At 39.2% G+C, this 27,976-nt stretch overlaps 1 protein-coding gene across 1 annotated transcript in view; it reads right to left on the reverse strand.

Moving 5' to 3' along the window:
* Positions 1 to 27,976, reverse strand: part of LOC128534133 (NACHT, LRR and PYD domains-containing protein 12-like) — a 192,121-nt gene that overhangs the window by 159,720 nt on the left and 4,425 nt on the right. The window contains exon 2 of the mRNA XM_053508431.1: positions 24,573 to 26,375. Coding sequence (XP_053364406.1) covers positions 24,573 to 26,375 — 1,803 coding nt within the window. The remainder of the gene's footprint in view (positions 1 to 24,572; positions 26,376 to 27,976) is intronic.

Consider the following 27,976-nt stretch of genomic DNA (forward strand, 5'->3'; position numbering starts at 1 on the left):
GACAGTGTAAAGACACCCTCCGATTCACACGGCAGTTGACAGTGGCACGCATGGTGAAAAATCAAAATTTTCATCAAACTTAAATTGCTCTCGTGAAGCAACCGTGAAAGTTATTAAAACATGGACCCAATCCGTAAAAGTCCAAAGTCTTGTGACCCGTTTAAACTTTGAATGATGTTTCCACGACAAATTATGGCCGAACGGTAAGCTTTCAAAGTGACCCATGTTTTCACCCTTTTTCGGGCCATTTTCCATTGAAATGAATAGAAGAAAATGGGGTGGTTATTTGGGAATTTCGGGAAAACCGTGCGACGGATCCCTACCAAAAGTCATAGCACACCATTCCCGAAAAAGGCGCACGGTTTGACACCTCACTCATGGCACTCGGGCAAAGTTAGTCTCAATGTTAAGTCTGTGGGGGGTTAATTGCCCCCTGCGAGGGCAATTGATCACCCACCCCTTAGAAAAGTCACAGCACCCCATTCCCGAATAAGGCGCACGGTTTGACACCTCACTCATGGGACTCGGTCAAAGTTGGTTTTAATGTTAAGTCTGTGGGTGGTTAATTGCCCCCTGCGGGGGCAATTAACCACCCACCCCTTAGAAGAGTCACGGCAACCCATTCCCGAATAGGGCGCACGGTTTGACACCTCACTCATGGGATTCGGTTAATGTTGGTCTCAATGTTAAGTCTGTGGGTGGTTAATTGCCCCCTGCGGGGGCAATTAACCACCCACCCCTTAGAAGAGTCACAGCACCCCATTCCCGAATAAGGCGCACGGTTTGACACCTCACTCATGGGATTCGGTTAATGTTGGTCTCAATGTTAAGTCTGTGGGTGGTTAATTGCCCCCTGCGGGGGCAATTAACCACCCACCCCTTAGAAGAGTCACAGCAACCCATTCCCGAATAAGGCGCACGGTTTGACACCTCACTCATGGGATTCGGTCAAAGTTGGTCTCAATGTTAAGTCTGTGGGTGGTTAATTGCCCCCTGCGGGGGCAATTAACCACCCACCCCTTAGAAGAGTCACAGCACCCGATCCCCGAATAAGGCGCACGGTTTAACACCTCACTCATGGGACTCGGGCAATGTTTTTCTCAATGTTAAGTCTGTGGGTGGTTAATTGCCCCCTGCGGGGGCAATTAACCACCCACCCCTTAGAAAGGTCACAGCACCCCATTCCCAAATAAGGCGCACGGTTTGACACCTCATTTGTTGGTTTACGATGAACGGTGCGGGACCAGTTATAATTCGCTAAAATCCCCATTATAAGTCAATGGGACGGTTAATTGCCCCCTGCGGGGGCAATTAACCGCCCACCCCTTAGTAAAGTCATAGAAAAATTCTTCCCGAATATTCTGCACGCTTTGACACCTCACTCATGGGTCTACGATAAATGGTGCGGGACTAGTTCATCGCCAAAATCCCCATTATATGTCAATGGGGCAAATTGGGGACCTCTCTTGCCCCGGGGGTAAAACTTATACCCTTGTGCATGGTATCTTTTGACAAAGGCTGCAAACATCTTCAAATAGGGTTAATTTAACGTTTCTACAAAATTCCCTCTCTGCGCAACAAACCGTCAAAATTCTCTCAATGTTAAGTAAATGGGATTTTTAGGGCGGTTAATTGCCCCTGCGGGGCAATTAGTAAGTCCGATCAGTTAGAAAAGATATAGCACACCCCGTGAGATCAGTCTGAAGGTCTGGGCCGAGTTTGGAGTAAGTGGAGTTAAAGCTCTAGGAGGAGATGCGTTTGAAAAATTTAGTCTCAGAATAATAATAATAACTAGATACAAAAGTTTGTTTAGACAAACTTTAAGTTGGCTTGAGAAAGCCGGAGATAAAAGTTTAAAAGTGTGAAAAGTTTAAAATAGTTTAAGAAGTTAAAAAAGTTAAAACAGTTTAAGTTTAAAAGGTTTAAAAGACAGATAGGTAGATAGTGTCAGACAGATAGACAGTTACAGATATATTGATTGAGAGATAGATAGATTCATGATTGAGTCTATAGATAGATAGAAATAGTCAGATTACAGATAGATAGATAGATAGATAGATAGATAGATAGATAGATTAGTTAGAAATAGTCAGATAGATATATAGATAGATAGATAGATAGATAGATAGATAGATAGATAGATAGATTAGTTAGAAATAGTCAGATGATAGATAGATACATAGATAGATAGATAGATTCGTTAGAAATAGTCAGATGATAGATAGATACATAGATAGATAGATAGATAGATTAGTTAGAAATAGTCAGATGATAGATAGATAGATAGATAGATAGATAGATAGATAGATAGATAGATTACTTAAAATAGTCAGATGATAGATAGATTAGAAAAGTTAGATAAGTTTGAATGAGTTAAAATGTGTTAGAAAAAGTACATAGAAGAGAAGTCTATAGATAGATAGAACAGATAGGTAGCTAGTGTCAGACAGATAGACAGTTACAGATATATTGATTGAGAGATAGATAGATTCATGATTGAGTCTATAGATAGATAGAAATAGTCAGATTACAGATAGATAGATAGATAGATAGATAGATAGATAGATAGATAGATAGATAGATAGATAGATTAGTTAGAAATAGTCAGATAGATATATAGATAGATAGATAGATAGATAGATAGATAGATAGATAGATAGATTAGTTAGAAATAGTCAGATAGATATATAGATAGATAGATAGATAGATAGATAGATAGATAGATAGATAGATTAGTTAGAAATAGTCAGATAGATATATAGATAGATAGATAGATACATAGATAGATAGATAGATTCGTTAGAAATAGTCAGATGATAGATAGATACATAGATAGATAGATAGATAGATTAGTTAGAAATAGTCAGATGATAGATAGATAGATAGATAGATAGATTACTTAAAATAGTCAGATGATAGATAGATTAGAAAAGTTAGATAAGTTTGAATGAGTTAAAATGTGTTAGAAAAAGTACATAGAAGAGAAGTCTATAGATAGATAGAAATAATCAGATTACAGATAGATAGATAGATAGATAGATAGATAGATAGATAGATAGATAGATGAGTTTGAATGAGTTTGAATGGGTTAGAAATAGAAAAGAAGTTTGATTGAGACTAATTGGCATTAGCAAGTCGGTGGTGTGGGGGATGGGTCGTGCATGCGCACGCACACTCTTCTGTGACAGACACAGAGAACCGCAAACTGTAATAATTAAGCTCTCAAACAAACGCTTCCCAACCGAGAACCGTAGGTCCGATCGCAAAAATTCTTTCACCGTGAGTGGCAGGAACTTCCTGACTATGACATATTGAATCCTCATGCCCGTAGAGTGTATTATATTGACGTGGTGACAGTGTAAAGACACCCTCCGATTCACACTCTGTGAATATGGCAGTTGACAGTGGCACGCATGGTGAAAAATCAAAATTTTCATCAAACTTAAACTGCTCTCGTGAAGCAACCGTGAAAGTTATCAAAACATGGACCCAATCCGTAAAAGTCCAAAGTCTTGTGACCCGTTTAAACTTTGAATGATGTTTCTACGACGAATTATGGCCGAACGGTAAGCTTTCAAAGTGACCCATGTTTTCACCCTTTTTCGGGCCATTTCCCATTGAAATGAATAGGGGAAAATGGGGTGGTTATTTGGGAATTTCGGGAAAACCGTGCGACGGATCCCTACCAAAAGTCATAGCACACCATTCCCGAAAAAGGCGCACGGTTTGACACCTCACTCATGGCACTCGGGCAAAGTTAGTCTCAATGTTAAGTCTGTGGGGGGTTAATTGCCCCCTGCGAGGGCAATTGATCACCCACCCCTTAGAAAAGTCACAGCACCCCATTCCCGAATAAGGCGCACGGTTTGACACCTCACTCATGGGTTTCGGTCAAAGTTGGTTTTAATGTTAATTCTGTGGGTGGTTAATTGCCCCCTGCGGGGGCAATTAACCACCCACCCCTTAGAAGAGTCACAGCATCCGATCCCCGAATAAGGCGCACGATTTAACACCTCACTCATGGGACTCGGGCAATGTTGGTCTCAATGTTAAGTCTGTGGGTGGTTAATTGCCCCCTGCGGGGGCAATTAACCACCCACCCCTTCAAACAGTCACAGCACCCCATTCCCGAATAAGGCGCATGGTTTGACACCTTACTCATGGGTTTCGGTCAAAGTTGGTTTTAATGTTAATTCTGTGGGTGGTTAATTGCCCCCTGCGGGGGCAATTAACCACCCACCCCTTAGAAGAGTCACAGCACCCGATCCCCGAATAAGGCGCACGGTTTAACACCTCACTCATGGGACTCGGGCAATGTTGGTCTCAATGTTAAGTCTGTGGGTGGTTAATTGCCCCCTGCGGGGGCAATTAACCACCCACCCCTTAGAAGAGTCACAGCACCCGATCCCCGAATAAGGCGCACGGTTTAACACCTCACTCATGGGACTCGGGCAATGTTGGTCTCAATGTTAAGTCTGTGGGTGGTTAATTGCCCCCTGCGGGGGCAATTAACCACCCACCCCTTAGAAAGGTCACAGCACCCCATTCCCGAATAAGGCGCACGGTTTGACACCTCATTTGTTGGTTTACGATGAACGGTGCGGGACCAGTTATAATTCGCTAAAATCCCCATTATAAGTCAATGGGACAGTTAATTGCCCCCTGCGGGGGCAATTAACCGCCCACCCCTTAGTAAAGTCATAGAAAAATTCTTCCTGAATATTCTGCACGCTTTGACACCTCACTCATGGGTCTACGATAAATGGTGCGGGACTAGTTCATCGCCAAAATCCCCATTATATGTCAATGGGGCAAATTGGGGACCTCTCTTGCCCCGGGGGTAAAACTTATACCCTTGTGCATGGTATCTTTTGACAAAGGCTGCAAACATCTTCAAATAGGGTTAATTTAACGTTTCTACAAAATTCCCTCTCTGCGCAACAAACCGTCAAAATTCTCTCAATGTTAAGTAAATGGGATTTTTAGGGCGGTTAATTGCCCCTGCGGGGCAATTAGTAAGTCCGATCAGTTAGAAAAGATATAGCACACCCCGTGAGATCAGTCTGAAGGTCTGGGCCGAGTTTGGAGTTAGTGGAGTTAAAGCTCTAGGAGGAGATAGTGTTTACAAATTTAGTCTCAGAATAATAATAATAATAATAAGTTTAAGTCGGATATCAGTAAGTTGGCTTTCTCAAGCCAACTTAATAATAATAAGTTTAAGTCGGATATCAGTAAGTTGGCTTTCTCAAGCCAACTTAATAAGCAATATGAATATAAATATGTTGTATATGAAAAAATAGAAATAATATTTTTGAAACACATGTATACTTTTATAGTTTGTTATAAAATTAGTTTCGTTTATATAATTTATCATTATAAAATATTTATTTTTATTATATATAATTATTTATTTGCATATTCATGACAAACCCCTGAAAAATAAATGTGCAAGATGCAAGGATATATGCAAGAAACTTTTCTTTTCCCACGTGAGTCAGTCCGCGTCAGTCGTGCTCTTTAACCAATCAGATGTGACCTTACCATTTCAACCAATCATAACCCGCCAGGAGCGCAGGCTAAATCCTGTTTACATGAAATAAACCTGCTTCCGAGCAGGTTCAAGCTTACGGATAGGTTGCTATGACAGCAAATGCGAGAAGCGCATCGAAGAACGAAACAATCCAAGATCAGGACAAATTCACAACAATCAAATCCAGCTAACTGAGTTAGAGACAGACGAAGAACGGACCCCTGGGTGCTCGCAAAGCACAACAAGACGTCATTTGTTTTTGCATGTTGAGCGTTCGCTCTGCACCTCGCTGATGCGCTTATTCACCCTCGTATCCAGATATAACAAATAAGAATTTAGATAGATTGAAATATTTCTGTTCTGAAAAATGAAGTTTCCAAACAAAGAGCTTTTTTGAGACTGTCAGTCCGATTTTTAAAAAAAATATCATTTATTTATTTTCATTATCTAGTTTAAACAATCTCACGGGCCAGATGTTTTTGCTTGCGGGCCACATGTGGCCCGGGGGCTGCTAATTGCCGACCTATGCCCTAGTTGATCACTACGGCTAACCTTTTACACATGTGTACATCTTAATAATTCATTTATTAAAATTAAACTGTCAAATTGGAAACTTACTTTACATTCTGTACAAATATCATTACAATATACAGAATATACAGAGTTTAGCAGTGTGTGTCAACACTTAATATCTTTGTCAGGTTGGGTGACATTTTGTATAACTTGGGGTTTTGATTTGCCAGATTTTGCTGGTGTCTGTTATATTGTTGATCAGCTCTTTCCCTTATGTCATTTCATTCATTACTCTTAATCATCTGAATTATGCACATATTAAGCAAAATGAGCAAGATCACACACTCGAGACAATTTTAACATTCTGGGGGGAGAAAAAGCTGGTATTGTCAAAAAGTCATTCCAAGTTCATCATTCAAACAGCCATAAACACATGACGTCACTTAAAGGACGAGCAGTACCAAGAGGCTAGCATCAAGACACAAAACTACTGGCAGAGTTTATGACAGACCCAGGAGTGGAGCCCCACAAGTGACGGACCGCAGCGATTACCAGTACCTAAGGACCTATGCACTGAGACATCGTTATGCAACTGCCACACAGCTGCAGCCCGTTTCCGAGATGCGAGGGGTACTAGGGTTTCCAGACAAACCATTTGCAACCTACTCCACCCCTTTGGCTTGAATGCCAGACGACCATTACAGGTGACTCCACTAACACCAAGACACCGTCGTGAACGTTTGCAGAGGGCACAAGACCATGTGACCTGGACAAGGCAGCAGTGGTCTACCATCCTGTTCACTGGTGAGTGTTGGGTTCGCCACATTGGCAGAATTGTCACAGCTCGACTTCAGGAAGTTGGAGTGCCTCATATGGCCATCAATGTCCCCTGAACTGAACCCCATACGGCACGTCTGGGACCAGTTGAAACAGAGACTGGATGATCGTACCCCACCCCCACGTGACCTGGCAGAACCTGACCTGGCGTGTAGCACTTGTGGAAGAGTGGAACGCATTGCCTCAGAACAACATCATAAAGCTAGTGAGGAGCATGAGACGTCGCTGTCAAGCTGTCATTGTGGCAAATGGTGGAAACACCCGCTACTGTCATTGTCAATTTTTGTTATTTGGGGCTATCCCTGTTATTGTCAAAATGTTAGGGATAATAAATATTAAACTAATGAAAATGGTGTTTCTTCTCATACATTATTAGTAATATCAAAGGGAACTTTTACTTATTTTATTCAAATTCAAGGCAAATAGGAAAAGCACTTGTAATATAAATAACAATATTCCAAACTTATGGTGAGTAGTGTATATACAGTGGTGTGAAAAACTATTTGCCCCCTTCCTGTTTTCTTATTCTTTTGCATGTTTGTCACACAAAATGTTTCTGATCATCAAACACATTTAACTATTAGTCAAAGATAACACAAGTAAACACAAAATGCAGTTTTTAAATGATGGTTTTTATTATTTAGGGAGAAAAAAAATCCAAACCTACATGGCCCTGTGTGAAAAAGTAATTGCCCCCTAAACCTAATAACTGGTTGGGCCACCCTTAGCAGCAATAACTGCAATCAAGCGTTTGCGATATTTTGCAACTGGTCTTTTACAGCGCTCTGGAGGAATTTTGGCCCACTCATCTTTGCAGAATTGTTGTAATTCAGCTTTATTTGAGGGTTTTCTAGCATGAACCGCCTTTTTAAGGTCATGCCACAACATCTCAATAGGATTTGGGTCAGGACTTTGACTAGGCCACTCCAAAGTCTTCATTTTCTTTTTCTTTAGCCATTCAGAACTGGATTTGCTGGTGTGTTTTGGGTCATTGTCCTGCTGCAGCACCCAAGATTGCTTCAGCTGGAGTTGACGAACAGATGGCCGGACATTCTCCTTCAGGATTTTTTGGTAGACAGTAGAATTCATGGTTCCATCTATCACAGCAAGCCTTCCAGGTCCTGAAGCAGCAAAACAACCCCAGACCATCACACTACCACCACCATATTTTACTGTTGGTATGATGTTCTTTTTCTGAAATGCTGTGTTACTTTTACGCCAGATGTAACGGGACACGCACCTTCCAAAAAGTTAAACTTTTGTCTCGTCGGTCCACAAGGTATTTTCCCAAAAGTCTTGGCAATCATTGAGATGTTTTTTAGCCAAAATTGAGACGAGCCTTAATGTTCTTTTTGCTTAAAAGTGGTTTGCGCCTTGGAAATCTGCCATGCAGGCCGTTTTTGCCCAGTCTCTTTCTTATGGTGGGGTCGTGAACACTGACCTTAATTGAGGCAAGTGAGGCCTGCAGTTCTTTAGATGTTGTCCTGGGGTCTTTTGTGGCCTCTCGGATGAGTTGTCTCTGCGCTCTTGGGGTAATTTTGGTCGGCCGGCCACTCCTGGGAAGGTTCACCACTGTTCCATGTTTTTGCCATTTGTGGATAATGGCTCTCACTGTGGTTCGCTGAAGTCTCAAAGCTTTAGAAATGGCTTTATAACCTTTACCAGACTGATAGATCTCAATTACTTTTTTTTCTCATTTGTTCCTGAATTTCTTTGGATCTTGGCATGATGTCTAGCTTTTGAGGTGCTTTTGGTCTACTTCTCTGTGTCAGGTAGCTCCTATTTAAGTGATTTCTTGATTGAAACAGGTGTGGCAGTAATTAGGCCTGGGGGTGACTACAGAAATGAACTCAGGTGCGATAAACCACAGTTAAGTTATTTTTTTACAAGGGGGGCAATCACTTTTTCACACAGGGCCATGTGGATTTGGAGTTTTTTTTCTCCCTTAATAACGTAAACATTCATTTAAAAACATTTTGTGTTCAATTATGTTATCTTTGACTAATAGTTAACGGTTTTTGATGAGCAGAAACATTTAAGTGTGCAAACATGCAAAAGAATAAGAAATCAGGAAGGGGGCAAATAGTTTTTTACACCACTGTATTTTCCTGCTAAGTACCTTAGTCAATGTTACTATTAGAATTCATTCTCAAATTTTACATTTTGTCCGTTCACATAGTTTTAAGGTCTACCTCCAGTCTGAAACACAAACAGATGTCTGTTGAAATATTTGAGGTTTGTTTATAGTCACTCTGGTGCTAATGTGTTAGTGTGTTTCTATTATTCTGGCCGTAAGAGAGCAGTTATACTGGAGTGTCATGCTGACGTAAGAGTTCCAGTGAAGTTTCATAGAGAGAGGAGCATTTCAGGGATTTCAAATCCTGAAGGATCACTGATGGATCTCTAGCAGAGACCCAGAATGCATTGCTGCTGTACAACAGGTTTGTGTTGTTCTGGAGTTTTTTTTCGAAATATGGTACAAAAACATAAACATATAGTGTTGCGCATAAAAGTTGAAAAAACAATGTTGTGAAGGGAAATAGGATTGCTTTTGTGGCGTCCATCAGCGAGTAGCATGTTTCGACAGAACACCAGCTATGTGATGACAAGCATGACTGTTAGGGAAGGGAATCACCAGGGACCAGCTGAGAGGATATCACCATACCCAGGTGCTGATTGGGATTTTGGTTTTCATTGCCTGCCAATGTGTAAATAGTTGAGTGCCCCATCTGTAGGATTATAGAGGAACTGCAACATATTACCGACTCAAATGCAAACATATATAAATAAATGTATAAAATAAATCGATTTGGCAGTTACCATGGCGATACGTATGAATTGCTACATGAAAGAATCATGATACGTAACTGAATTGATATTTTTTTCTTATCCCTAATAACTTTGTTAGTGGTTAATATTTGCGCAAAATTGAAGCTTTGGAAACAGTTCTGTATGAGCGGAGTGTAAGAACAAAAAGGTTAGAAGACTGGACTAATTAAAGAACTAAAGCATCGCTGTTTTAAGATAAAGAGGAAACAAGTTAAACCCCGCTGGGGGATAATGGGGCAGTGGTGGCTCAAACAGTTACTGATTGGAAGGTCAGGGTTCAAGTTCAACCATCATAGTGTGAAATACACTTTTACTGCCATTATATATTTAATGCATTCTTTAGCAAAAACTTAAAAAATATATATATTATTTTAATTATCAGTGGTTTAATTATCAGGTTTTTCATCTGCCATGCAGAAGGCCTGGGTCTTCAATTCCGAGCCAAACCCCAAACCCCAGCCACTGGATGCAGTGCTGGTCCCAAGCCCGGATATAATGGGAGGGTTGTGGCAGGAAGAGCATTCGGCATAAAACCTGTTCTACAACCCGGGTTCCGGAGAGTCAGGATGGTTTTTGAATTTGAATGGAAGGAAAACTACCTTTTGGATCCCGTGGACCAGTGTTTTAGACACAGTAGAACATGGATAACTCGACGGGTGTTTAGACTGAAAATTTTCGTGCACTGAATGAGCCAATTTCAAGGTTGATGGCTGATTATAGACAGTTTATCTTTTTTTGAGACATGACGCAGGATGGGAGCATGTTTACCACGGCGCAGCATCTCCTCTTTAAAACAGTTTGGAGACGTCTCGGCATTGGGTTTTTGGAGTTTCAGTGTTGGAATTTGGTCCTATTGTTTCCAGCTGCTGAAGAGTTTGTGGTCACGTTGACATTTTTTTGTTTAAGGATGTGTCAAATGTTTTCTAACTTGAAAGATCTGGACTGCAGGCAGGCCAAATTAGCACCTGGACCTTTCTACTACGAAGCCATACTGTTGTAATACTGTAGATGCAGTATGTGCTTTTACATTGTACTGCAAAAATATACAAGGCCTACTCTGAAATAGACATAGTCTTAAACTTTGATATACCTTTCAGCCTTCATAGTGCCTTTTAAAACATGCAATCTGCCCATACTGTATGCACTTATGCACCCCATACCATCAGAGATGCTGGCTTTTGAACTGAACAGGGATGACAAACTGGAAGGTCTCCCTCCTCTTTAGCACGGAGGACACGGCGTCCGTGATTTCCAACAAGAATGTAAGATTTGAGCTTTATGTCCCAAAAGACACTGCAGTAATTGCTTTGAATGTCCTACAAATAGCAGGGGCACAAAGGCATTCTTGAAGTTCTTCAAGGGACACTTTAGCAGTTGCAAGGGCAGGAAGGCATTTTAATCACTACATCGTACACAGCAGATCATTACATGATGAGTGTGATATTTAAATTTAAATAGGTATGAAAAAACCTAAGATATCCCATGACCGTATGAGCTTGTTTGTCATCATCTAGCTTATGGAAAATAATATGCAGTTGATTGTAAAGTCACCGTGATTATAAATGACTGAAATGAACAAGAAAACTAGTATTTTATTGAGGACAGATTTTATTCTGTAAACAGGAAATAGGCCTACTTTAGTAATAAGGCCCTGCGCTAAGCGCATGTATAGAGCGTTAGCAGCATGTTGTACCAGGGCGGAGTGTGTGCGCCACTCAGGACATCGGAAGTAGTGATCGGTGATTTTACCTACTTTACTAAATATATTTTGATTCATCATTTTTTTAAAGTTTATTCCTTATTTATTGCCCCCATGGTTTCTGTAAAGCTGCTTTGTGACAATGACCGTTATTAAAAGCGCTATATAAATATTATAACATATTGTGATTGTATTGTGTAAATTTATTACACTGTATGCTGTTAACTGAGGATTTTTGATATGTTCAATCAAACTATAATATTTCTCATTTGTGCTTCATACATCTCGTTTATATCTGACTTTAATCTCATTACTGTCTTATATGTCGCTCATTTGCTTCTCCTTTAAATGCAGTTTTTTCTCATGTACATCTCAGATTTCTCAAATGTTTCTCATGTATACCTCAGGTTGTGTCTCAGTTATGTCTCTTTGTTTCTCCTAAGTCAGCTTTAGAAGAAATAGAAAGGACAAAGTCGAGCTTGTAATGAGACAGCACAATTCCGTCTCATAAGACAAGAAAAAGCTCATTCTGAGCAACAAAATTTTGCTATGGGAAACCATCAGTGTGCAGTGAAAAGAAACAATCTTCCTCCTCAGGACATTGATGATGAACCTAAAACTTCTGCTTCAGTCTCACTATTAGAGAATGTGTCTTACTGAGGAGCAGGTCATGTGACTCTCAGAGAGATGATCTTACCTCAGTGTCTCCAGTTTACAGAGAGGATTCTCCAGTACAGCACAGAGACGCTTCACTCCTGAGTCTCCTACATGATTATAGGACAGATCCAGGTCTCTCAGGTGTGAGGGGTTTGATCTCAGAGCTGAAGTCAGAGCAGCACAGCCTTCATCTGAGACACCACACGACTCCAACCTGTAGAGAGACAATGACACTCTTCACTCTTTTGATCTCAGGCAGAGGAGCAGCTCTGATTTTGCTCTGGTTGTAGACAGTTTGTCTTGTTGTGGACTGAGGAATAGGGAGGCTAAAATGGAAATCAGGATTTTTCTCCACTGGAATTTTGATCCACATGATTCTCATTTTTTTCAACCAAAACATTTGTTGCACTCAAGTTAAAAAAAAATAATAATAATAAAAAAAAGTGTCTCTACACAGAACTTTAACTCTTAACAAACAAGAACAAAAAAAAGAAAAGACATTTTTATTTATTTTAGAATCTTAAAGTGAATAACTTAAAAGCCGTCGACCATAAATAGAATGTTAACAATAATAAATTAAAATAAATAAAACCTGTGTGTTTTTTAGCCAACTACAGCACAACTACCAACTACTTCATCATCACATGCGTTATTTTATATCATTATTATTTGTATCAGCATAAAGTTAATGGCACAGAGATTGTTGGGTAGTTTACAATTAAATACAGTGTTTACAGTATAGATTTTTTTTTCTTAAATGTTTTATTGCTCAGTCTTAACATACTCTTAGTATCCCTCTATGTGTCTTTCGCTCTGTTCTTATAGTCTCTGTGTAACAGCTAGAATCAACACGTCAGGTTTATTTTACTAAAACAGTAAGTTATATCCCAATTACAACTGTACTGTACTGTACACACCTGTCTCTATTCACACAGTAGTATATATGTTAGTGTGTGTGTGTGTGTGTGTGTGTGCGCGCATGTGAGAAATTTACCTTATTCTGATAATAAAATAACACAAACTAACACATGCAGTGATAAAGTCTATACTCGCTGCTAAACGAAAGAAGAGAAGAAAGTGTAAGAGTTTGACGCGTGCGCACTGAGGGACACGGAGAGCATGAAAAGGAGCCAATCAGAAACAGGTTGTCAGCATGTATCCCCTCCAGCTTCTGATTGGCTGGTACTGTCCCTCCTCTAGCATCTGATTGGATGAAATTACAGTGTGATCTGAATGCAGGGAAACACATGCACGTGAATCTCCGTCAGAAATGAGATGCGTCTATACATCAATCAAGATCGAGATTGTTTTTTCCTGATCGTTTATTATTATGACCTGGAGGTGGATTAGATCATGTTTTGGTATTACTGGTTTAATATATATAACATAATCTTACCTCAGTGTCTCCAGTTTACAGAGAGGATTCTCCAGTAGAGCAGAGAGACGCTTCACTCCTGAGTCTCCTACATGATTATAGGACAGATCCAGGTCTCTCAGGTGTGAGGGGTTTGATCTCAGAGCTGAAGTCAGAGCAGCACAGCCTTCACCTGAGACACCACACGACTCCAACCTGTAGACACAACAACACACTCCATAAACTTTTTCATCTTGCTTTCAGATTTACTTTGAAGATAGTGTGAATGTAAAATGAGTTTATTATTTAGATTGACAGTTTAATTAGTTTATCTCATCTGTTGTGTGTGATATTAAACCATCAGCAGCTGAAGCTAAAACAGGGAACAGACTGACTATGACCTTTAATCAGAGCAAGACAAAGAGAGTTTTATTTTAGTCTCCAGTGTTGGGGAAGTTATTTAAAAAGTAATCTACTACAAATTACTAATTACTACTTTAAAATTGTACTTTGATTATGTTACTGATTATTACATGTAAAAAGTAATCAGATTATTAATTACGTTACTTTGAAAACATCTGCATGTGTCTATAATGGGCGTGTGCCTCAACATGTTGTCGCTCCTCGCTCACTCCGTAGGCCCCCTACGTAGGCGTCTTCCCCTTCTGCAGGTCTGCGAGCTGAATCCTCAGCTTTTTCCCCTTCCTCCCTCCTTTAATTCAATTAAATTTGATTTGTATAGCGCTTTCAACAATTGACATTGTAGGAAATATTTAACATTAAGTGTGTTTCATGATATTCTGTGTGCATGAGAACAGAGTGTTTTTTTTTTCTTTTACCTCGACATGCTGCGAATGTGTCAATAAACACATTCTATAATAGTTTATGTTAAAGGTAGTAAAACTGTTGAAGGATCGTAAATGCAGAGCAACTCCAAAGTTTATGTTCTTCTTCACCTTATCTTTTATAAACATTCCAGACCAGATGTAAACGCTCCTGCACCCACCTTTTGTTGGTTCTTTGTGTGTGTGCGTATATAGACTCCTGTCTCCCACAATAAACTTTGAACATCTCACTGACCACTGAATTGTATGTGTTTCATTGAGGGGTTCCCTGGTACCAGGCGGAACAAGCAGAATACAGCACTGAGTAGACAAAAGGGGGTCTACCATAATTCAAGAAATCCTTACAGACATTGTCGGAAAGCAGCTTTACACAATCAAAGGAATTATTTAAGCTTGTATGAGATGTGAATGTGTATGAATCAAAATGATAAGATTGTCCCTGATGAACAAGCCGAGGACGATGGCGACAGTGGCAAAGAAAAACTCCCTGAGGAGGTAATAGGAAGAAACCTTGAGAGGAACCAGACTCAACAGGGAACCCATCCTCATCTGGGTGAAACAGAGAGCAGGGATTGATCTGCATCATACTGTGTGAGACTAGAAATTCAGTATAACAGGAGATGTGTTTAAGTTAAAATGGAGTCCAGTACTGAACTATCGAGGGACTAAAGTCACAAGTCCTCAGAGAACAGCTGTCTGCATCAGCCGAGGACAGGACCGTCTTCATGGAAACGCTTCTCTTCTTTAACCCTTCTCCTCCCTCGTGTTTTCTAAATAAAATGACCCCTTTTCCTGTAAGACCTCGCCTCGTGTCCGTGTGTCTGTGCAAAGAGAGTGAACCCATTACAACATCAAATGTAAAATTACAAAGCTCTCTGACGGTTGATGCACATGATCATTAACTGATGCTGCCACACAAAATGTAATTTTTAAAAGCATTTTGATAAATTTTTAAGCACTACATTTATAACATTAGTAACATAATGTTATTGACGTTGGTAACTGTAATTAAATTACATGGATTTAAAATGTAACCTGGTACATTACTGCGTTATGAGGAAAAGTAATTGGATTACAGTAACGCGTTACACAGTAACACATTATACCCAATTCTGTAGTCACTCATATGATGTGTTCACCACTAGATCTGGACTGAGCTCACCTTTCTACAGTAGGTGGACAACCAGAATGCCTATTACCGTCGTGCTCACCGCCGTCGGAAAACGGCAGCAGCCAAAATAAATCAGTTGCATTTTAAAGTCATTCGTGAAATGACCGCCAGGTGGTGCAAAGTGACATTTTTTACTCTACGCAGTTTAAAATATAATTTAGTCAATAAAAAAGTCTTAACAATATTTTGTATAGAAGAAATACTACAGTAATTGTAATTTCCACATCTGAGAACTTTATAGAACAAAAATGAAAAATCTGAACCAGATATATTAATATTTATTGTATAATAATGAGTCAAAAAAACAAACATCGGTTAAATGTTGTTTTGACAGACGATCAAGTTCACTAGCTGATAATTTTATTTGTACAAAGAATGAACTGTTATATCTCTGTTTGTATCTGTTTATTGTTATGTTAAAAAATAAATTCAAAAATACATCAAACTTTAAATATAGAAATAACTGGTAAAATAGACTTTCAGAATAAAACATTACAATAACTCAAAAAAGACGTACTAAAAATGCTGTGTTGTTTCTGTAAACACATCGTTGGGTGGTTTATGCTGGGTCAAAATTCTGAGTTATTTCGGTGACTTTAAACACATTGTTGTGTTGCTCATGTTGGGTCATATGGGATGTAGTGAGTCATTTACAAATGAACACCTGGTTGGGTTATTTTGACCCAACAACTGGTTTATTCTTTATTCTCTGGTTTCTCCAAACGGCAGCCTGCAAAATGTTTTAAATATTACTGTTATTGTGTCACAGGTGTAGTTTTCGGAAATTTGAGCTTCAGTAGGCTACATCCCCCGGCGCTCTGCGCATAACACTGATCCAACGCAGCCTTGTAAAGAATTTCTAAACGTGGGCTATTGTTTACTTATAATATTTGTTAATTTAATTTGGTGGCAGTGGGCAGAGTGGCAGAACGGAGCACGCGGAGGCAGCGCGCCTGCACAGAGTGAAGGCGCCGCGAGAGCGTGAGGATCAAAGGGTGGACTTCCAGTGTCCTGTTTGAAGTCCCTGGGCCGTGTCACATTGCCCCGCTCGCATGCCACTCTGTCCTGCTCCACCGCAGCACGAATAGTGCTAAAAATACCTGCAAAACATCAGCATACATTGGAGTGAACTTCTGAGGTGGTCAGTGATTGATGGCACGGTCGTTCGGAGGGGGTTGTGATCACACCTACAGTTCTTTTGTTCTAAGCTGCCGGTCAAATATCTCTTCAACTGGAATGGAAGCTGTTTATAAAGTAGAGACTTTTTATCATTTTGTAATCTTCCTCATGTTTACCTTGTACTGTTCAATGTATATTCATTTTTTTAAGAATTGCTGTAAATAATATACACATATGCAGTTGATTTACCAGAAAGGACGTTTTTTTTATATATATATATATATATATATATATATATATATATGTGTGTGTGTGTATATATAATAGTTTGATTGACACAAAAATGTGGGGAAAGATTAAGAAACACACTGCTGAAGCGGAATCTGAACGAAACACTGCTGATAAGTTCAAGCTTAGATTAATATATAAACTGATTAATATAATAATATTAGGATTAAAATATAAACTGGTCCACTCCATGGTCGCTTTTTTATTATATAAATTTTAGGAATATATTAACATGTGCAGACATATATTTGAGGGTGCGCTGCCCCTCTTGCCCTGCGTAGAGCCGGCCTCGATTACACACACACACATATTACACATATTACACACACACACACATATATATATATATATATATATATATATACACACTTATGAGTTAGTTTCAGCTGAAACTCATGATCAATGGTGTTGGGGTACTTATGTAGTGATAATTAGTTTCAGCCAAATCATTAAAACTAACAATAGACTATGGCACTCTCTTGAGAGGGGATATAAAGGTGTTATTCATTTATTTATTCTCTACAAGGGCACTAACTACACAGGCCAAGCTGTTACTTTCTTGTACTCGTATAAAAATTCGACATATAAACAAACAAAATACAGCCATTGTTCTCAAAAAAATGAAGTTGTTCAGCTGTTTAGTGTCACTATGTCATAACCAGTGAAACAACGTGGACTCATCGCTGTGCTTGTTGTAGCTGAAAAAACGCTGCAACTGCTTCAAAGTCTTTCCTCTCCGTGACCGCTGAAATCCGACACGACACCACGTCTTGACTCATTTGCATATCGACGGTGATTGGATGTTTACCGAGGGCTCAGGGGAGGTGTGTGTGTGTGTGTGTGTGTCTGCTTGTACTGTTATAAAAATTCTAAATATAAACAAACAAAATACAGCTTTTTTTCTCAGAGGTAAACGATAAAGTTGTTCAGCTGTTTAGTGTCACTATACACTCAGTGTAGTTACCGAAATCTTTGGTTTAGTTCTCATTGAGTGGCCACTTCCACATTTCACTCGCTTTTATTACATGAATCTTATGTGGGCATAAACAGTGAAACATTCCGCAGGTTTATAATACACCGCGGCCAAGTGAACCACGTTCCCGTCGAACGAAACAAGGCATAATCGTGGTGTTTGCTTCGGTTATGACATAGCATAGTTTATTATCTGCTGTGGTAGATCTGATTTATTCAAATTTAATATTGTTTTAGCAATAATTTTACAGAAGCAAGTTCAGAACTAAATCGCTGCTCCGAGACGTTCAGAAGCTTTGAATAGAATAAACAAAATAATACATTTTCTCCATACGATATAAAATTAAGTAGAGCTTTTCTTTTTGTTATAGTACGAAGCCCCTAGATGGACAAAGGAGGAGAAAAAACGACAGAAAAATGTCATGCCAAAAACTTTGGGTTATAATGCAAAACATGACTTGTTTTTTTTTTTCTGCCGTTTTTTTCCCCTCTTCCTTTGTCCCCTCTGTAGTAGGTTTTCTCAGTTGAATATAAAAAAAGATACCGCTAATTATCAACGCGGGAATGAATGGCGCATTGTCCAAGTGCAAGTTGATCTTGGAGCTAAACTATTTGCTTTGGTTGAAAGCGCCATCTAGCGATCATTGTGTGTCAGCAGCAGCTTGCCATTCAAAACAATAGGCGGTCAAATGACCGCTGAACCGCGTTATTAGTAGGTGACACTGGCGCGGCGCTTCTAGTGTTAACAATGGCAGGCAACGTTCAAATGCAAATTATTCACCCTCCCCAGGTGTGAATCAGCTGTTCTCACCTATACATTCAGATAAATGAAATGCACCCCTCCCCACTTTAAGACCTGGATTTTGAAGACCTGCAGTGATTCAGGCCTCTTTTTAAATTTCTGCAAATTTTATCTTCTGGATTTTAGATTCTAAAATTTACATTATTACTGTTTTACTGGAATAGAAGAAATGGAGATTTTCTTTATCATAACATAAATTGTATTGGTTGTAATCACTCTATACACAATCATTTTCGTCATTGTGAGCGCACCTAAATAAAATTAGAGTCTTATAAAGGCTATGTAGATTATATAGTTTTACTATATAGTTTTTGCACATTAATCTGACAATGTTTTAATTTTATGGTCGTTTATTTTCATTTATTTCAGTTAATAAATCTACTACAAATTTAAAGAACACAAAATATAAGATAACACAAGACCCTACACGTGTAGCTTTTCTAATTACACATAAAAGTCTATTTTTAAATTTGTGCAAATTTTATCTTCTGGATTCTAGATTCTAAAATTGTTTCTTATCAGAACATAAATTATATTGGTTGTAATCACTCTACACACAATAACTTTCTTTGCTATTTTTTTTATCAAATATTGAAAGTTAATATTTTATAAAAAATGAAAATAACAAAAAATATTTCATTTGTATTTCCCATCTCTAAAATAGCATAAAAATCACGGGTTGTGTATAGAGTGATTAAAAACAATACAAGGCATGTTATGATGAGGAAACTTTCTATCTCTTCCATTCCAGCCATTAAAAAACGGTAACAATGTCAATTTTAGAATCTGCAGGAGCTGAGTGGTCTGAGCACAACCTCTCGCAGGGGCGCTTTTCTCTGAATACGCTGTGTTCACGGTGGTGGGGCTAAGAAACACGCATCTCGGTTTATTCATTTTACCTCCTTTTACATTTAGGCATTTGGTAGACGCTCTTATCCAGAGCCACTTAGATTTTTATTTGGGGTAAAGTGACTGAGGTGCCTAACGTTTTTCAGCAGAGCCTACAGTATGTTCCAGTGAATAATCCATGACTTTTCATGAGTATGTAAGACCTCTCGACACCTCTCTCTCTCTCTCTCTCTCTCACACACACACACACACACACACACACACACACACACACACACACATACACACACAGCAGACACATTTAAATGCAAACAAATCACCCTCCCCAGGTGTGAATCAGCTGTTCTCACCTTTACACATTTGGAGAAACTATATAAAACAATACAAGGCGTGTTAAGATAAGGAAACTTTCTATCTCTTCCATTCCAGTGATTAAAAAAACGGTAAAAATGTCAATTTTGGAATCCACAGACGCTTATGGTCCGAGCACAACGTAATAATGTTTGTATGATAAAATGACTCGTGGCATGAATCTACACGGAGCTGAACTCAAACAGCAAAGAGAACATGGCGCACGTGCGCTCTTTCACGTCGAATCGAGAGATTTATAAGAGATTTCTCTTTCCCAGAAATACGACAAACACACATCTATACGTGTTAAATAAGCGCTGTCTTTGCGGAGCTGTGCAAAACGCACGCCGGTGTGAGCTGCTTTATTATATATTAACATATGTTTGCTTTGTAGTAGACCGCGCGCACACAACCTTTCGCTGGCGAGCGTCTGAATACGCCGTTTTAACGGGGGTGGGGATAAGAAACACCGCACCGACAGAACTAGACTAATGATTATGAATGCGTCGGGGAAAACAGCAAGGAAACTGACTGGCCATTTTAATAATTCATTGATAAGTTGATGTCTTTGGTTTCGGCTATGAGTGGATGCGCTGTACTAATCCACGTTTCATACGAATTACATAAGCTGATTATTTCTCCATTAGTTTATATAAAAGCAGACATTTTGCTTTCTGTAAGTATATATTTTTCACGTCTGTGAGGCGAGTATACACAGAGTTTTGGTTCATTTTCTGACTTGCTTAAGTTTACAGAAACCGATACAGAATATCGCTGTATCCCTGTTTGCTTTTATTATTTTACAACATCATAACGTTTTCTCATCATTGTGCGTGCACTTAAATAAAAGTAAAGTCTTATAAAGGCTATGTAGCTTATATAGGTTTATTATATAGTTTTTGCCCATTAATCTGACAACAACTGTGACTCACCCACGTTTCCTGACACACACACCCAGAGTTTTCTGGCTACGCGAGTGTTACACATAATAAAATACTGTATAAAGGCTCACTGTGTTAACATTTACTTTGCTTAAATTCGATGGAACTAAGAAACCCCTATATTTAATTTAGGTTCTAAATTTGTACTGTAATTTTAGTACTGTGATGATAAACTCGTTTAACGTTTCACTTGTATTTTATAAGGTTTTGCCGGGGGTGACAGCCCAGGGGGTATGCTGGGATGTTAAAATGTAATTTGTTAAAACGTTTTCATTCTTTATTAAAGAACATTATAATGATCATAACAGCCTACTGCATTTAATTCTTATAATAACGCAAAAACACATCGACATCTGCTGACGCAATAGCACGGCCTGACAATGTTTTAATTTTTATGGTGATTTATTTATTTATGGTGTTTATTTCAGTTAATAAATCTACTACAAATTTAAAGAACACAAAATATAAGATATAACATACATGCGTAGCTTTTTTAATTACACATGATAAAATCTAAAGGCTCACTGTGTTAACATTTACTTTGCATAAATTTGATCCAAATTAGATTTAATTTAATTTAAATTCTAAATTTGTACTGTAATTTTAATACTGTGACCATGAATTTGTTTGACTACAATGTTTCACTTGATTTTATCCGCTACTACGTGCAGCTCTAACGGAGCGCGGCTCATTAATCCTTGAGAGAACGAACTGATGCCCGAGGTTATACACTTAGTGGTAAAAGCCAGCAAACACACAAACCCAAATGCTGCCACCGTGAGGCGTGGCGAAAAACGTAGAATACCGCATGACTACCTATGAAGCTCTAAATGAAGCTAGTCCTCCTGGATACAGCTACATACACCAGCCTCGGCTAACTGGTAGAGGAGGAGGCGTCGCAGTTATTCACAATGATAATCTGACTATCGTACAAAAGCTCGGACACAAATTTAAATCCCTTTCAGTAACGTCGTCATAGTTAGTCAGAGAGAGGCTCCTTTCACACTAGAGATTCAGGCATGAATGTGAGTATGATGATCTTACCACAGTATCTCCAGTTTACAGAGAGGATTCTCCAGTAGAGCAGAGAGACACTTCACTCCTGAGTCTCCTACATTATTCTTCGACAGATCCAGGTCTCTCAGGTGTGAGGGGTTTGATCTCAGAGATGAAATCAGAGCAGCACAGCCTTCATCTGAGACACCACAACCATGCAACCTGTAGAGAAACACAATGACACACTCTTCATCAACAGATGTTTATATTGGCTTAGGATTTACTTTAAAGAAGTGTTTTAAAAATTGTTTTTAAGATCCTTTTAAAATCTTTCATTTTAGAAGAGGATATACAGTAGTTTTTTTATAGCTTTTTGCTCCAATTTATAAATTTGGTCAATAAAGAGCAAGACGGAGGTGACTGTGGTGAGGACAAAGCTCCCCGAGATGGCATGAGGAAGAAACCACTGAGAGGAACCAGACTTAGAAGAGAACCAATGTATATTCTGCTTCTGTCTCACTGTTAGAGAATGTGTGTTACTGAGGAGCAGGTCATGTGACTCTCAGAGAGATGATCTTACCTCAGATTCTCCACTTTAAAGTGAGGATTCGCCAGTACAACAGAGAGATCCTTCACTACTGAGTCTTCCACTTTATTCCTGGACAGATCGAGTGTTTTCAGGGTCAGATGCACTTCTCTCAGTCCTGAGGATTCTGAGCTGAACAGTGACACCAGAGCTGACACACCGTTCACTCCAACTGAACCACAACTGATTCTGGGAAAAAATAAAAGGGACTAACATTAGGGCCGACTAGTGAAAAAGGGGTTTATTATGTGTGTGATGTTCACTTGTGTCTTCAGTTAAACTGGAGCTGCTTTTCGAGTGTAACACAGAGATGTATGACTGTGTGTAGGGTGTAAGAGTCGGCTTTTACAAACATAACACCCTTTTTCCATCGTGCACTGGTTCCTGTCTGCACTGTTTGATCCTGAATGTGAGTTTTTTCACGTCATTAATGTGTCTCTGTGTATAAGATCATCTGTGTCCCTCTCCACTCAATCCTGGACATTTTTATTATTTTATAACAAAAACTCCAGGCTACAAGATCCAGTGATCCAGTGTGTGTGTGTGTGTGCGTGGAGATATAATAAAGGGAAGATGAGGAATGATTCCCTCCCCTCCTCCCTTCTCTTCTCTTATAGAGTAGCCGTCCCTCCTCTCTTATTTAAGGGGGCTATTGTGTGGGACACACACACAACCGAAACACTGCTTTATCAGAAAAAATAAATACAAATTAACCTGAACTTTACCTTTGAAAAGAATCACAACATAACAGTATTTCTGTTAGTGTGTGTGTGTGTATGTGTGTGTGAGTGTGTGTGTGTGGGTGAGAGGAGGAAGGTGCAAAGACACTAACGGAATGACTGCTTTCTTACAGAGAGAGAAACTTTTACACAGGAACATCTCTAATGACACATGCTTTTGCTTTGCACACACACACACGTTATAATAAACAGTACACATAAAAGGACGACTTTCACATACAGACACAAAATAAAAGATGTTTTACACACACACACACGAGGTTACAGTGTTATAGTAAACAGTACACGCGCGTGGATGTTGAATATATGAGTGACACATGCGCACTGAGCAGGAGAGACGATTACCCACAACTTCACAGCATGCGCGAGACAAAAACCATTGGCTCAGTTGTAATCACGTGAAAAAAGAAGCACATGCGTAATACATAAAACTCTGTACTCGTATATTAAGACTTGCTTGTTTTCCAGATAAAAATGTATCACAAATTTTTGTTAGTTTTGCGGAACACTCGCAAACTGCGTTACTCACAATCTGAGGTTCCACTGTATATCTCCAAAATACAAACTCGGACATACATGCTGTATTACTGTAGCCCAGTCTGTGCTGAAAACAGTGTAATTAGACTTTAACCATGAACATGTTTATAAGTAACTGAAAAATACACAAATGTCAGGACACGTCAGAACCTCTTTGGGGCTCCAAAACCCCCACAGACCCCTAAAGGTTAAATATGTTTTGCTAATTTTTTTGGCTTAAGAACTAAAATTTATAAGCAACAATGATGTGTTGGCTTCTTGGCGTATTTGCGGCTTTTCTCTAATTATGGTCAGTTGTCCTCTCTGTGTCACCAGGATTCCACTCGTGATTTGGACAAAAAGTAAAAACTAAGACACAATTGAGGAGAACAGAATATAAATTATACAACGGCATATAAAAAAATTATCAACAGCTTAATAAAAGCCTATTATGTTACTTTGCTACATGCCAGCAAGGACGGGATCAAGAGGAAAACAGAACCACTTTCAGTTTGGTTTTTAAAGCAGCCGGTGCCAAGAGGGATCATAGATTAAGATTAAGTGAGAGTTATTGTCTATTTATGTTATTTTACTTTATTTACATTTTTTTTTATGTTTTGATTGTTGTTGGAAAAATTTCGCCTTAAGAACTCTCCTCCAAAACAAGTAAAATGTCTATACTGTAGTACCGCTGTATATTTGTAGTTAAGCATTGAACTAGTAACTTTGGTCAGCTCTCACATTTACATTGTATTCAATGACTATCTGTAAGATATATAGTGTGGAATCACATCTACAAACCTGTCATTCGGTTACTGTCCTCATACTACTGGATGTTTCGAATTTCCTTTAGAATGGAATATCTATCTATCTATTCATCTGCCATATATATCTATTCATATATCTATTTATATATCCATCTATCCATCTATCCATCCAACACTAACAGTAGAAGAGTTATAATCAGATTTACTTACATTGATTTTCTGGATGCTGCAATCACAGGCATCACCTTCAGAAGAACAGCTTCTGTTATCTTATCTTCACCGATATATTTATTCAGGTCAAATTCTTCCAGTTCCTCTGCTGATGTCAGTAACACAAACACCAGAGCAGACCACTGTGATGAAGAGAGTTCACTTCGTTTTCCAGATTTCAGGTATCGTTGGATTTCCTTCACTAGAGAATCATCACCCAGTTCATTCAGACAGTGGAACAGATTGATGGATTTCTCTGGTGGAAGATCTTCACTGATCCTCCACTTAATGTCCTGAACTGTTTCTTCTGTGCTCTGTGCTTTTCCTGTCTGTTTTACTAAGGCCTGTAAGAGTTTCTGATTGGACTCCAGTGAGAGACCCAGAAGAAAGCGAAGGAAAAGATCCAGATGTCCAGTCTGACTTTTTAAAGCCTGATTTATAGCACGAACATGTACATCTGAAATTTCCATATCCTCTTCACTTTCATCGTCTTGCCACTGATAAATGTCATTTTCCATATCCTCCTCACTTTCATTAAGAACATTTGTCTTTTCCATCATAAATATCAGGTGCACATACAGAGCTGCAAGGTGTTCCTGAATACTCAGATGAACAAAGCAGTAGACTTTACTCTGGTGAAGCCCAAACTCCTCTCTGAACATCTGCGTACACACACCTGAGTACACTGCTGCTTCTATCACATCAATGCCACACTCTCTCAGGTCTTCCTCATAGAAGATCAGGTTCCCTTTCTTCAGCTGTTCAAAAGCCAGTTGTCCCAGTTTAAGAAGCATTTCTTCATCACTCTCCTGCTTCTTTGAGTACTTCTTTCTTATGATGTTTATCTGAATGATGAGGAAGTGTGTGTACATTTGAGTCAGAGTCTTGGGGATCTCTCCACTCTCTGCTTCACACAACATTCTCTCTAGAACAGCGGCTGAAATCCAGCAGAAGACTGGGATGTGACACATGATGTAGAGGCTTCTTAATGACTTCAGGTGTGTGATGATGTTATTGGCCAGGCTCTGATCTCTGATCCTCTTCCTGAAGTACTCCTCCTTCTGTGGGTCATTGAACCCTCGTACCTCTGTGACTCGATGGACACACTCAGAGGGGATTTGATCAGCTGCTGCTGGTCGGGAGGTGATCCAGATGAGAGCAGAGGGAAGCAGATTCCCTTTGATTAGGTTTATCAGCAGCACAGGCACTGATACAGATTCAGTTACATCACACACTCTCACTGTGTTCTGGAAATCTAGAGGAAAACGACACTCGTCCAATCCATCAAAAATAAACAGAACATTTTCCAAACTGTACATTTCGGTTTCTTTCGTTTCTTTAAAAAAGACATGAAGGAGCTCCATCAGACTCAGTTTCTGGTCCTTCATCAAATTCAGCTCTCTGAAAGGAAGTGGAAATATGAGGTGGACGTCCTGATTTGTTTTCCCTTCAGCCCAGTCCAGAATGAACTTCTGCACAGAGACAGTTTTTCCGATGCCAGCGACTCCCTTTGTCAGCACAGTTCTGATGGGTTTGTCTTGTTCAGATAAGGGCTTAAAGATGTCATTGCATTGGATTGGTGTTTCCTCGGTTGTTGTTCTCCTGGATGCTGCTTCGATCTGTCTCACCTCATGTTCTTTGTTGACGTCTCCACTGTCTCTCTCTGTGATGTAGAGCTCTGTGTAGATCTCATTCAGGAGGGTTTGGGTTCCCAGGTTTATAATCACTCCATTCACACACTGAAACTTCTTCTTCAGATTTGATTTGAACTTTTTCTGAAATTCTTTAATAGCTGGGTCCTTCCTGTGGGACGATGAGGCAGAAAGATGCAGTGAGACAGTTAATAATCACTCTGTAGTTAATAACAAGTCACAGTCGTGTTGTTGGTTTTGATCTAGCCCTGTGTCTGTGATGAACTTTTGAAATCTGTTCATTTCCTGCTGTAAAACACTGTGGACAACGTGGAGAACAATTAAAGACAAGTGGCATCACTAAGACATTATAGTCAACAAGTTTAGCCCCAATATTGCCACAATAAATACACAAACAGTCAGAGAACACATTGGGCTCTTTTTGGCTTTACATTTATGTGGGATGTGACTCAACACACTGTTTATCTTGTGCATCTTCTTTGGTAGAAGACACAGTAACTCCACTTTCCCTTTTATAGTCTTCTGCTTTAAAGTTCATCTGCATCCTAAATGTTTCAGCAGTGTAGAGACCACTTTAGATGTGTAACCTGGTTAATAAGATGCCATTCACATCACAAATGAACTACTCCACTGCAATCTGAGTAATGTGTCTACCAAGTTTTTTTTTTTTTTGGAATCAGACTGACACTGACTAAAATGTTCTTCATAGAGCCAGACTTAAAAGCTGTAACTCTACAAGATGCTTATGGCTTGCCGTTCTGTCAGTGGATAAATGGAGCTAAGAGCTGGTCTAGACTGCAGTGACTCTAGTGTGATAAAATATTTTAAATCAACTCTGTGTGTCTGACTAAAAGTCTACATAAATCATGGGTCAGTCAGAGATGCAGACTTGGAATATGTGGACATGTAAGAAAGATGTACACTGAAAAAAATGAATCTGAGATGTTGTAAATGTAGCATAATTAAATCTGTGTATTCAACAATGAATAATCAAGTTTGTACGTTTACATAAATGTATCTAAGTTAGAACTTCTGCATTTGTTAAGAATACAAGACAATGTGCATTTTTTCCTTAACATATATTTTTTACGTAATCCCTAACAATCTTTTTAAGTGCACACACACAACAAGCAATAATCTTGTTCATTTTACTCGGTTTAAATAAAACTGCCTCCCCATGGAAAAAGCATAGGAAACCCCGTATCAAATTAAAAGTGTACCAAAGCCTCATTGCGGTAGGAAACAACTCTTTGGAGCATTCTGTTCACCTCATGTGTAAAAAGTTTTAACGGGTTGTTTTTTCTACCCAAGCGCTGGGTTATTTACAGAGAGTTGGGTAGTTTTTGTGTAACCCAGCTGCTGGGTTGAAGTTTGCTTGGCTCCCCCCCCCAAAATTCACCGGTGGATTCAGCGGCTGTCAGTCAGAGCTTCGTGTCTCTCTTCAGCTCCCACACCATTGATGACGGTTCATCCTCCTCGGGCATTTAAGGGAAAATGGCGTTAAATACAAGGTCTGTATACACATGTTCACTCACCTAAGTCACCTATGACTGAAAAATTATAACTATATATAACATTTATTACTGTTACCGTGTTAAGGTTACACTTAAACTTTCAGGCTGGTCTGAGGTAAGATAATTTAGCTGACAATAGCTGCTATATTTAGCCAAAGAACCCCACCTGTGTATGAAAGAAACGGATAAGATGTCTGAGCTTTTTATCTTTCTCTGTAGAATGTTTGCAGGGTGTATG

Source organism: Clarias gariepinus, chromosome 12, assembly GCF_024256425.1.
Source record: "Clarias gariepinus isolate MV-2021 ecotype Netherlands chromosome 12, CGAR_prim_01v2, whole genome shotgun sequence".
In the NCBI taxonomy this organism is placed as follows: Eukaryota; Metazoa; Chordata; class Actinopteri; order Siluriformes; family Clariidae; genus Clarias; species Clarias gariepinus.